Below are 12346 nucleotides of genomic sequence, written 5' to 3'. Positions count from 1 at the left end.
TTGTTCGAATTGGTCACCTTTGGCACGAATTATGGCCTTCAAACGGCCAATGAAACCGTCACACGCTGCCCTAATGTTGCTCTGCGGTATTTTTTCCCATTCCCGGCAAAGCGCTTGTTTGAGGTGATGAACACTTTGATATTTTTTAGTGCCAACCTTGCTTTCCAAAATACTCCAGACACAATAGTCCAACGGATTTGTATCCGGAGTTTTTGGTGGCCATTGTGCGCTGGAAATGAAGTGAGGAACCTCATTTTGTAACCATTCTTGGGTGGCGCGTTCTGAGTTCGATGGTCCTGATGGAATGTCCAAGGTCTGCGGCCAAAATGTTTGCGTGCCCAAGGCTTTAATACACCCTTCAGAATATTTTCGCGATAATATTTGGCATTTATTCTGATGCCACGGTCGATAAATACGAGCGGAGAGCGACCATCGGCTGTTATGGCGGCCCAAACCATCACCATGGCCGGCGCTTGAGTTCTGGTGGCTAACCGAAGGTGCACATCTTTAGCTGACCTCTTTGGCAGGTATTCACGATCATTTTGAATGTTTACAAACTGCTGGACAACGATTGTTTTCTCATCGGAGAGAACCATATTCGGCAGCTCACCACTTTCGTCCAAGCGAAGCAACTCTTTAGCTCTTTTGAGAGTATTTTCTTTCTGTTGCGGTGTAAGTTTTTGCACTTTTTGGAATATCAATTGCTTTACCCCAAGCTCATATTTCAATATTTGCCGAAAGGAATATTGCGATATTTTCTGCTCACGAGCCACTGCGACGCGGGTTTCGATCAAGTCGCCTCTTTACTTTCCGAACCATTTCTGCTGATGTTGCTGTTTTCTTCTGTCTACTTCCTTGACGTCGGGCTACGCTACCAATGATTATATATCTAATAGTTCCACCAGAAGTTGTCCTTAAAATGTCATTTTTTTAGTGTCTCTCAAAAAAAAACTCCACTACCAGCTATGGCTGAGGGTAAAAAATGTGTATTTCACATAGAGGAGTTGCCAATAGTGTTCTGACTTCACCCAACGATTTTTGTACCAAAATATATAAATCCAATATATTTTTAATTTGAACGATTGGGACAAACATGATGCAAGCTATAGGTAATCGGCGAAACATACATTCGAACTGATTAAGCCTCCACTGATTAAGCCCTCCACACATTTGTCGTAGACTCATATTTTATTGACCATGCTAAGACAATTCAACGAAGTCCCTCCACCACTTCTTTCGTACTTCCCCCTGTTGAAGGTATAGAAATTTGCTGTTATCCTACGATGTTTGGTGCTGCAGATGGGCTATAATGGCCCACATTTAGGCATAGTCCCATATAGAGTTTCCTCCTAGAGTTTCGGTATTTTGAAGATTTTAGAAAATCGTCTGCAATTCGACATTTTGGTCCCTCTGTGGGTCCTCAGTTGGCCTATATTTCATACCAAATCAGCTGTAATTTTATATTTCCCAGAAAAGCAAATCCAATATAAGTAAAGTCTTTAATAGCAGAAATTCGAAATTTTTAGGGATTTTGAGAATTTTTGGATTTGAGCGTAAGTCAAGTGTTCTCATAGTCGTATTTCCTCGTTTAAACTTAGTAATTAGTTATTGATAGCAGGATGGTAACTACTTACTTTGTTTGGTATCTCCATGATAAAATATGGGGTAAAAGCGTTGGTTCGTAAGTAGTTACTGTATTTAATAAACCCATAGTTTGGTAATAGGAAGAAGGACATACAATCTACCTTTTCCCTAGGCCAGGTCCTGATTTCTGCCTGGATTAAGTTCTTCCCTAAAACAATAAGTCCAAACTGATTTAATTAAATAGAATATGCCGAATTTTATTCTAACCGGTTGTTTACCTTTCGGTATCCCTGAACTTTTAATGAATCCCCGGCTTCATTGCCCTTGTTGTAGTCCGAGCAGGATCTGATTTTTACGATTCCTAATTCTTTTTGGTATTTTCCTAAACATTTATTCCAACTGATTGTCTTCAATAAAATATGACAAATTTACTTCCATCCGGATTTTTTACCTTTCGCTGTCCCCTAAAATTATGAATTCCCAAGAAAATCCTGAAATTTCTTATCCTCCCTAAATGCCCAGCATTTGACCTACGAAATGATGGCTTAAATGTGGCATCATGTGTTCTTTTTTTTCTTTTGGCTCCCATGATGATCATGCAAAAATTTGCCAAAGATCCCATGATTTACCAGGATATCATTGACGGAATGCTAATGCGCTGATGCTGATGTTTTTTTTTTTGGTTGGCTGTGCCACAGCCACAACGAGCGAATGACATGTTCCGATGACATTAATCAACATAATTTCTGTATAAGTGGTATCAAAATGGTTGGACGCTGCCGTAACAAAATTACAATTTGATGTGAAAATAAATTGTGAGGCAGCGAAGAGTGGCCATTTATTTGCTGGAGATCATGAAGGATGAAGGTTTTACTGATGCTTCTGATTGTCGAATCTGGCCGGCCCGATCGACCATGCTCGGCCAGCGATTATCACTCATAATTGTTTGATGAACTTTAAGTTTTGACTGCTTCTTGGCTGGGCTGCCCATGAGATTTCGGTACCCCAGTGCATAATGGCATTAACATGCAACCTGGAAAACCCTAGATGCTGGCTTGCGTTATTTTGGCCAATTTTGTGTGATTTGGCGACAATTATGGAAGCAACAGTAACAACAACAACAAGAAGAATAACCAGCCAGCCAGCCACATCAGGAACCAGAAACGTTAGCTGGCTGGCAGACGTAAATTGAGCTTTAACCCAGAGCCACCAGAGAAGCCATAAAATAAAATAAAACATTTAGTTAAGTTTTTAGGGTGTGTAGCTTTGGGGCCTTTCGACAGTTGAGATTGTTGTTGCTGTCTCTTTGGCAATCATTTCCCCAGCCCCAGCGACGACGATGCTGAAAACAAATGTATAAACGTTTTCAAGCTGAGATTTTTTTGTTTGGTTCTTCGTCTTTTTTTTTTTTGCGTCAAAGGCCAACGTAGCAATAAAATAACATTCATTTACATTTTGTAGGTTCATAGCATGACACCCACACATGCCGGCTCCAAGTTAAGCAAGCCATCCATCGGGTCTCAGGCAGTCAGACCAGCCAGAAAGCCAGCGAGCCAACAAGCCATATTGACAACAACGACGATCATAAGCAAAAAGATCATCGTCGTAGCTACGGAATAGCCGTTTAACCAGTTTTCTTTACAGCTTTGTTGGAGGGTAAAGCAAGCAATGCTTGTGTTTTCCTAACTCAGAGCAGCTGAGACCCCAGGGAACTCGTTCTGAGAGTGGAAGTGGTGGTGTTGGTCATGCTCAACCAGTCAAGTCAAGGTGTATGTGTGTGAGATATATGGTTACCTGGCTCACCTGTCCAATGTGTTTCCATATATACAAGCTCTCTTTTCACACACTCTCTCTCCCTCGCTCTCTACGGCTCTCTTGAAGTTTTTCTCTCCCTTGGTAGAGTAAAGATCACCCAACAACACCTGAAGTTGCATAGATTTCATTTAACCAAGGAGAAGGGTTTTCTCTCTCTCTCCCTTTGTTTGTGTGTGAGAGATTTCTTTTATTTTCTCTCTTTTCTCGCTGAATCAGTTGGCCGGGCTTATTGGTATTGGTTATTTGATTTTTTTTGTTGTGATCGTGTTGCTGCTGCTGGTTACTCAAAATTTGATTTGCTCTTGTGGTCCGCGTGAAATACACTAGGCAATGGACATTTAGTTTGTTCGTGGTCTTCTCAACACTGGGCGCGTTGATCGCTACTCGGTCTACGTAAAATCAAGAAAAGAAAATTAAAACAACAACAAAAGACAACAGTGGTCAGTTAAAAAAAGTGTTTTCAATTTCAAAAAACAATAATTCAGGGGGGTAGACTCCTCTTCCCTGGCCAAAAAAAAAATCAAGTAATTTTTAATCAGAAAAAAAAGGTGGAAATTTTCCCCAATTGGAATTGAGTGGAAAATTTTGGAACTGCTGTTTTTTTTTTGCGGAAATATTTGAGAACCATTTGAAATTTTATGAGATTTTCCAAACGTGATTAAACATGATTTATGGTGACACCTAACATTTTTTAAGGGCAAAACTCAATAAATCAAACTCATTGGAACTTGTCGCTTGTGTGGGCCCAGTTGTGAGCATCAATTGCGTGGGAGGACCTACTTCAAAAAAAAAAAAAAAAAAAAAAAAAAAAATCAAGAGGTCATTTTTAATGACCTGCTGATATTTGGAAAATAAAACCCAACAAATTTTCAAAAAATGGACTCTCTGGACCTGGAATTCAACACCGGCTCGTTAGGTCACAACTCCGCCTGCTCAGCGGCCACCTCAACATCGTCAAACACCTCTAGCACAACAACAGCAGCAACAAAGAAAGTAAGTTCCAGTGAACCCTATTCCTACCTCAACCTAAGTGGTGAGGTCAATCATGGTCGTAATCAGTTGCTGGGAACAAGCAATTCCTCCTCCGCCAGCTCATCCAACAACAATACCCCCAACTCCAATCTAAGCCCACAAAATTTGGCAGATATCATTAATAATCCGGCATTACTGGAGGTTTTGGTTAATGCCACAAACATGCAACAGCAGCAACAACAACAACACTCAGCTGGCAGTGGATCTTCTTCCTCATCTTCAGGGGCAGCAGCAGCCTCATCATCATCATCATCGGCAGCGAGCTGCTCAACCAAGGATGTAAATGCCTGCGGCAAATCAAATAATACTCAAACATCTAGCAAAGCTTCGAACACCTCCAATTCCAGCAACAATTCCAATTGCAATTCCCACAACAACAACAACACCGGCACCACTACAACAACCACCACCACCAACGATTTGGCAGCTGCTGCAGCTGTTTTTCTATCATTGCAGGGTACGATGGTAACAAGTTTGCAGCAGGCCGCTTTGTTGCCCGTTAATTCGCCAGCTGCTGCTGCCTTAAATTTGCAAGCTTTGGAATCGTATCTGGCATTGCAGCGTATAACAGGTAAATCGGATGTTTTTCGTTTTAATAGCGTGGGAAATAATCACCAGCAGCAGCACAGTGGGGATAACAACAACAAACCAGAAACAACAACAACAATAACAACAAACACAAAACACCATCAACAACAAGCAAATAATTCCTCAGCTGGTTCCTCCGCCTCCTCCAATACGGGCAAGGAATCTTCCAACAATCACCATGACAATAATGAGGGCCACAGCTACACGGAAAGGCCCACCAAATTACCCTCGGCCAATAGTCTTTTTCACTCTTTGCACTCGGCCCACAATAACAACAACAATCACAACCACAACAACTCCAGCTCAGATCTAAGTGAAATACTCAATAGCAGTGATGATGGCTTGAATTTTGATTCCACGGAATTGGAGAATAGTTTCCTCTTCAACAGTGCCCTTATGTCCACAATAACGGGTGCCCAGCAGCAGCAACATAGTTCCTGTCAACAGGATCACCTAGATCAAATGTCTGCCCTGCAGGCCTCCATGTTCCAGGATAAACTAAATACCCTAAATGTCAATGAGTGTAACTCTCTGCATGGCACGGTAAATAACTCGGAGGCGATTTTATGTAGTTCTGGCAGTAGTGGTGGCGGTGGTGCGGGAGGTGCTACAACTGGCCAAGCATCGGCGGTTTTGGCCAATGCCCAACGCACCAAGAAACAATTTATTTGCAAATTTTGCAATCGTCAATTTACCAAGTCCTATAATTTACTGATTCATGAGCGAACCCACACCGATGAACGGCCCTATTCGTGCGATATATGTGGCAAGGCTTTCAGGCGTCAGGATCATCTGAGGGATCATAGGTAAGTAGAGGATTTTGTTATTTTATTATTATAAATATAAAGTGAGGTTCTCTAGAAAGAATTAGCTTTGAAAGGAAAGGCAATATTTTTGATAAACAGTTAAGACATAGGATGAGAGGGAGATTGAACTCTATCTTTCTCTCTCTCTCTCTCTCTCTTATAAAAAATTCTAAGAGTGGAGAGCCAATGAAATCTATAGAACATATGTGGGTTGCAACAACGGAATAATGATAAACCATGCGTTAGAAAACTTAATCTAGGATTTGCAGGATGGGGAGATTGGAGAATCCTCTCTCATTTTTAAGCAGGTTAGGACAAAGAATCAGAAATGGGGTTGAATTTGTTTTGTTACTGTGATAGTCAGTGGGGTTTCCATGGCTTCAATTAAGTGTGGAGGGCAGGCGAGAGAGCCACTTTTGTGACAAACTTTATGAGAACCAATTAAGTCATAGGAAAAGCACGTTATATAAATCTCTCCTTCCCTCTCTCTCTCTCTCATTCATAAGCAAATTATGTCAAAGAGAGGAGAGCCAATCAGCTCTATCAAACATCGTTAAATAAACGGAATAGGTTTTCCTTGTTTCCGCCAAAAAAAAAAATACATTTTTCAAGTCTCTCTCATGTTAATATAGGTTCAGACAGTAAATCGAATATTAGGCTGTCTTTCTTGTATTGCTGTGATAGTCAATGGTTTTCAGTGGCTTCAATTGTGAGAGAGTTTTTAGGGAGGGAGAGAGAGCATCATCTTTCATGGGAAAGACAAACGTTTTGATTGCCAATTAAGAGCGTAGTACGGAACTCTCTCTCTCATTCATAGAGGCAATCAGATCCATAAATCATATGACGTTTCATCAACGAAATTGGGATAAAATACAATTTTCGCTATAAAACTTAATTCATGATTTAGGGAATAAAACCTCTCTGATTTTAAAGCAGATTCAGACAGAGAAACAGATATGGGATTGTATTGTTTTATACCCTCTACATTCATAGTGCGGAGGGTGTATTAGGTTTTCATTTGTAACTCATCGAAATAATTCTTTTAGATCCCATAAAATATATATATATATTCTTGGTCAGCGTAAAATTCTGACACCATTTAGCCTTATTTGTCCGTCCGTCTATTGTAAAAAACAAATTAATTGAGATAGGAAGCTAAAAGTTTGCACAAAACAAAATTTTTTGTGCAGGCATGTTAAGTTCGAAGATTGCCTATATCGGTCCAAGATATCGTATAGCACCCATATAACGATACCTCCCGATATTCTGTATTTTGATAATTTTTAACACATTTTTTCACGAATTTCTCTGAAAATTGGTAGTTGTAGATCATAATGGGTCCCAGTTCGTGTGGCGAGTCATTGTAATTATAGGTTCACGTTTTGGTATGGCCCCCATATCTATATGGCCCCCATATATAAACTGAGTAAATCGAATATTAGGCTGTCTTGCTTGTATTGCTGTGATAGTCAATGGTTTTTCAGTGGCTTCAATTGTGTGTGGAGAGCACGTGAGAGAGTTTTTTTTAGAGAGGGAGAGAGAGAGCATCATATTTCAAGGCAAAGACAAACGTTTTGATTGCCAATTAAGAGCGTAGTATGGAACTCTCTCTCTCATTCATAGAGCCAATCAGAACCATAGATCATATGGCGTTTCATCAACGAAATAAGGATAAAATTCAATTTTCGCTATAAAACTTTATTCACGATTTAGAGAAAAAAACCTCTCTGATTTTAAAGCAGATTCAGACAGAGAAACAAATATGGTACTGTATTATTTTATACCCTCCACATACATAGCATAGGGGTGCATTAAGATTGTCTTTCAATTTATAACTCATCGAAATAATCATTTTAGACTCTACAAAGTATATATATTCTTGATCAGCGTAAAATTCTAAGACGATTTCTAAGCCTTGTCCGATCGTCCGTTTATTGTAATAAAGCTAGAATAAAACAAATTGAGATAGGTAGCTAAAATTTTGCACAGAACAATCTTTTTTGTGCAGGCAGGTCTAGTTCGCCACATTTTTCAATGAAATTGTACGAAATTCTACGCATGAAGTTCTTTGTGGGTAATATACCCCCTGGGTATACACTATAACGTGTAGCTACCCATAAAACGGAATCTCATATTATTTTATAATTTTAGCCGCTTTTTTCAATGGAACTGTCTAGAATCCAATTAGTAAAGCTCTTAATAGTACTTATGACCCTGGCAAAAAATTGTGTAAATAGGCCTTCGATTACATGTAGCCCCCATATAAAGGTTTCCCAGATATTCCGTATTTTCATTGTTTTGGTTACATTTTTAATGGAATTTTCTGAAATTCTGTTGATTTTTGATGGACATATCTTCTCCTAGCCAAAAACTGCTTATATATGTCCACGCAATTGTTCATCACTCCATCGTTATTTTGATGAATTTAGTCAGGTTTTTTCAATGGCCTTTTTCGTAATAATATCCAGCATATTGGTGTTTTGATGGGTTTCTTGGCACATCTTAATAAACAATAATCATTTTTCAATAATCATTTTTTTTTGGTTATATTTTTTAAATTCGTCATTTTAAATGGACATCTTAGGAAAAATTGATTTTTTCCCTAATATATGAGCATATCCTAATGATTGGTATAACTGGACATACGAAATATGGTTAGGGCGTCATTTATATGAATTTAGGTTGAAATGTATTTAAATCCAATTTCAACCAAATTTGGTAAAAGTATTTCTGGGTTGTACCGCATTTAAATTTTTATAGAGGATATTGAGGGGTTACGAGAGCTATATCTGAACCTATTTTTAAAAAATTTTATAAATTGACCTTTCTAACCATTTGGCATGCAGTAAATGGAAAATCGAGCTAAAATGTATATGGGAGATATATCCAAATCCAAACCAATTTTCCAAATAGATAGAGCTTTTGTACTAAACACTCCCAATTGGAAGTTTTTTCATGCTTAAGAAAGGCACAATAGAAGTGTCGAATATTTTCAAATATTATTTTTTCAGGGTTCACCCATAAAAGTTATTCTAAACATAAAGGGAATTTCATCTTTTGGGGTTTAATCTGGCCTTTTAAATATAGAAGATCTATCCATAGCGATATTATCTCGCCCATAGATCTTTGGTCTACAGGAGGTCTTCTTTACATAGAATTTCTTCAAATTCCTCCAACCCCTTACTCTGTATTAAAATAAAAGTCTCTCTGCCAATAAAAGAGATTTTAATTATGAAAAGACAAGAACTTAATCTAACTCTTTTCGAGAGATATTGTGAACACAGACAAACATAGCTCGATCGACTTCAAATATATTAAAATACCAAACAACAACTACCAAATTGCAGCCTATTACATTGGAAAATATGGGAAACATTTTTCAAATAACAATACTTGGGCGCTATCGCTATACAGTGCCATTCCATTCTAGACACTAACAGTGATCTAAAATTAGTAAAGATTTGGAAAACCACACCCGAATATTAAATTTCAGAATTTCAGCTTCATTTCTTCACCCAATACCAAATTTAGTACTATTTTTCGTACATATCTTAATTCCAGATACCAAGAGAGATCTCAATATCGAATTTGAGGATACCAGACCTATTCCTTCACCCAATATTAAATTTAGTACCATTTAGTGCTTTTCGTACAATTTTAGTACACATTTCCAAAAACAACTCCATATTTCAAGGCTACACATGAATAGATACCCTAATATCAAATTTCCGATTTCAAGCACTACCTGTTCAGCCAATGCCAAATTGTACCAGATATAGTACTATTTGGTACTTTCCGTGCATTTGTAGTACACATTTCCAAAACCACCTCATTATCACAAATTAAACTCCAACAGCGACTCCCCTAAAAAATTTGAAAATTCCTGCTTTATCCGTCCACAAACTGGTAATAACAAACTGTTATTACCAGTTCGCACAGTTCCCACACTTAGTACACATTTTCAAAACCAGAGATAGAGACCAGAGTTGAGATCAAATTTTAGAATTTTATCTCTACCCTTCAACAAAGACCACATTTGGTACCATTCAGTACTTTTCGTACAATTGCCATACACATTTCCAAAAACACCCTCATATTTTAAGGCTACACATGAACAGCGACCTTTTTTTTTTTTTTTTTTTTGAAAATACAAGCGCCTCAAACCAAGCTTTTACAAATCTAGTACCATTTAGTACTTTTCGAACAATTAAAGCACACATTTCCAAAACTACCTTCACATATCAAACTTACTTTCCAACATTGACTCTCATATCAAATATCAATTTTTTAGCTCGATACGGTCCCATAATACCATATGGTACCCTTTTAGGAGTTTAGTACCATTTAAGAACTTTTCGAAACCTTAAGGTTCGAATTTCCAAAAACCCTTTGGTACACCTATCCGGCACTCCATCATTGACTCTCATCTCAAATTTCAGAATTCTAGTTCATTCCGTTTGTCCAAAACAAAATATTACATTTTTAGTACTTTTTGCATATCTTTAGTACGAATTTCCTATCTTACGCACCAAGACTGACCTTCGTGCAAAATTTCAAGATTCTAGTTTCAGCCGCTTCGTCTGGGCGTAGATTTTCGGTCAGTCAGTTATTTAAGGGCTCTTTTATATCTTAATAGGCTGCAATACATCGGTCGAAAATTTGGAATAGGACCTCAAAGCTGGTATCGCATATGCAGTTTGTGATAGAACGTGGATTTACCCTCCATATAATAATACCTCCCCATTTTCAATGTTTTGATTTCCAAATATATAAACTGCATTTGAAGGTCAGATTTTTTTTGACGGTACGTTTTATATTTAGATTATTTGCTTAAGGAGCTATTGGTTATTTTTTCTCGTAAATTTCAAAGGAAAGACCCATTATTTGGATGAAGACTTTAACCATTTAACCATTAAAGACTTGGTAGAAAAATGTCATTACTTCACACATTACAAGGTCATGGTAACTCATTACTATGTATTATAATTTCGTAATTTACATTTAGGTAAATACCCTATGAGTTCAACTAGTTCACCTTAATTTCCGACTATGTTTGACAGCCTCAATTTTTGCTGGTTTTTATTTATTTTTTTTTCTTTCATTGCGGGCTACGGCGGATTAAGTTTTGTAGTTGGACATGCAGTGAATTTGTCTGGTAAATTTCGAGAAAATTTCCCATTAATATTTTTGGCTTACTGGTAATGTTAGGGATAGGCTGTTGTCGTTGCCATGTAATGATAAAATTGACAAATGTGATTAACAAATTTATATTGAGTACCTGCAAGCAGTCAAAAGCTTTTTTAGGCAATAGCTTGAGTTATATTAGAGAGTAGAACGTAGGATGTATGATAGGCAGAAAACTGATAAATAGCACTGGTCTCCTTTGAACGGAATTATACGTAGTTGAATTGGGAAGAAACTACTCAATTGGGTTAGGGCAAAGGATACTTAAACTAATATCTTTATTTAAATTTATTTACTTATTTCATCCCTCAAATATTTTCCATCCCCTTACCTCTCTTCCCTATTTCTAGATACATTCACTCCAAGGAGAAGCCGTTCAAATGTGCCGAATGTGGCAAAGGATTCTGTCAATCGCGAACCCTGGCCGTGCATAAAATCCTCCACATGGAAGAGTCGCCGCACAAGTGTCCCGTCTGTAATCGTTCGTTCAATCAACGTTCCAATCTGAAGACTCACCTTCTAACTCACACCGATATCAAACCATACAATTGCAATGCCTGCGGTAAAGTATTCCGACGTAACTGCGATCTGCGACGTCACAGTTTAACTCATAACCTAACATCGTCGTCATCATCGATTGCGGGCAATTCCATGAATGATTCGCTACTGTCGTTAAGTTCCACGGTCAATGAACTGTTGAGTGGTTCGCAGAAGGATTTGTTGGGCTCAGTGTCACCGACAAATTCGTCATCATCTTCATCGGTTGGGAATGTTGGAGCATCAGCGGCATCATCAGCATCATCGTCGTCTGCAACGACGTCTGCATTGCTGGCGGCTTCGGGTTGTCCAGTGGTATCAAGGAAATCTACGACCATGGACTTAATAGCTGTCAATGATTAAAGATCGCCATAGATCTCATCTCGCATATTTGTACTTTACATTCCGCCCTCACAAACAAAAAACGACACTGTCCGTAGTTACTTAAGAAGTGCTCTGTTATGCATGCATACATACGTATATAAAGTACATATTTGGTACGTAAACTCTCTATTTACAGTGTTGCCGTTGTTGCATGTTTTTAAGACATTTTTTCGGATATAAGTGTTTGGCACTGAAAAACGTCATAATAATACACTCTTGGTGACCTTAAACTTTAAATTTTTTAAATGTTTCAATTTTGAGGCTTCTGACCTTACTAACCAATCGATTTGGCCTTATTTGAATAATAATTTTATATATTTTGAAAACGTAACAGTAGGCCACATCTTAGCCAAAAAACTCAAATATAGGTGCAAGTTTGAGAACCATCCCTCCCTTAATTTACTGATATTTTTTAA

The 12346-nt window shown here is 38.1% G+C and overlaps 1 protein-coding gene across 1 annotated transcript; it reads left to right on the top strand.

Moving 5' to 3' along the window:
* The first annotated feature begins 3741 nt into the window (after positions 1 to 3741).
* LOC101896192 (protein sister of odd and bowel) lies at positions 3742 to 11998 on the top strand. Its single transcript, XM_011296931.3, has 2 exons — positions 3742 to 5825; positions 11360 to 11998. The coding sequence occupies exons 1-2, from the start codon at positions 4276 to 4278 to the stop codon at positions 11907 to 11909; spliced, it is 2100 nt and encodes a 699-aa protein (XP_011295233.2). The 5' UTR covers positions 3742 to 4275; the 3' UTR covers positions 11910 to 11998.
* The last annotated feature ends 348 nt before the right edge of the window (positions 11999 to 12346 follow it).

The sequence above is a fragment of the Musca domestica genome, unplaced genomic scaffold (assembly GCF_030504385.1).
Source record: "Musca domestica strain aabys unplaced genomic scaffold, Musca_domestica.polishedcontigs.V.1.1 19, whole genome shotgun sequence".
NCBI classification, from domain to species: Eukaryota; Metazoa; Arthropoda; class Insecta; order Diptera; family Muscidae; genus Musca; species Musca domestica.
Note: the sequence above shows the minus strand (reverse complement) of the source record. Positions and strands in the feature narration are given on the sequence as shown.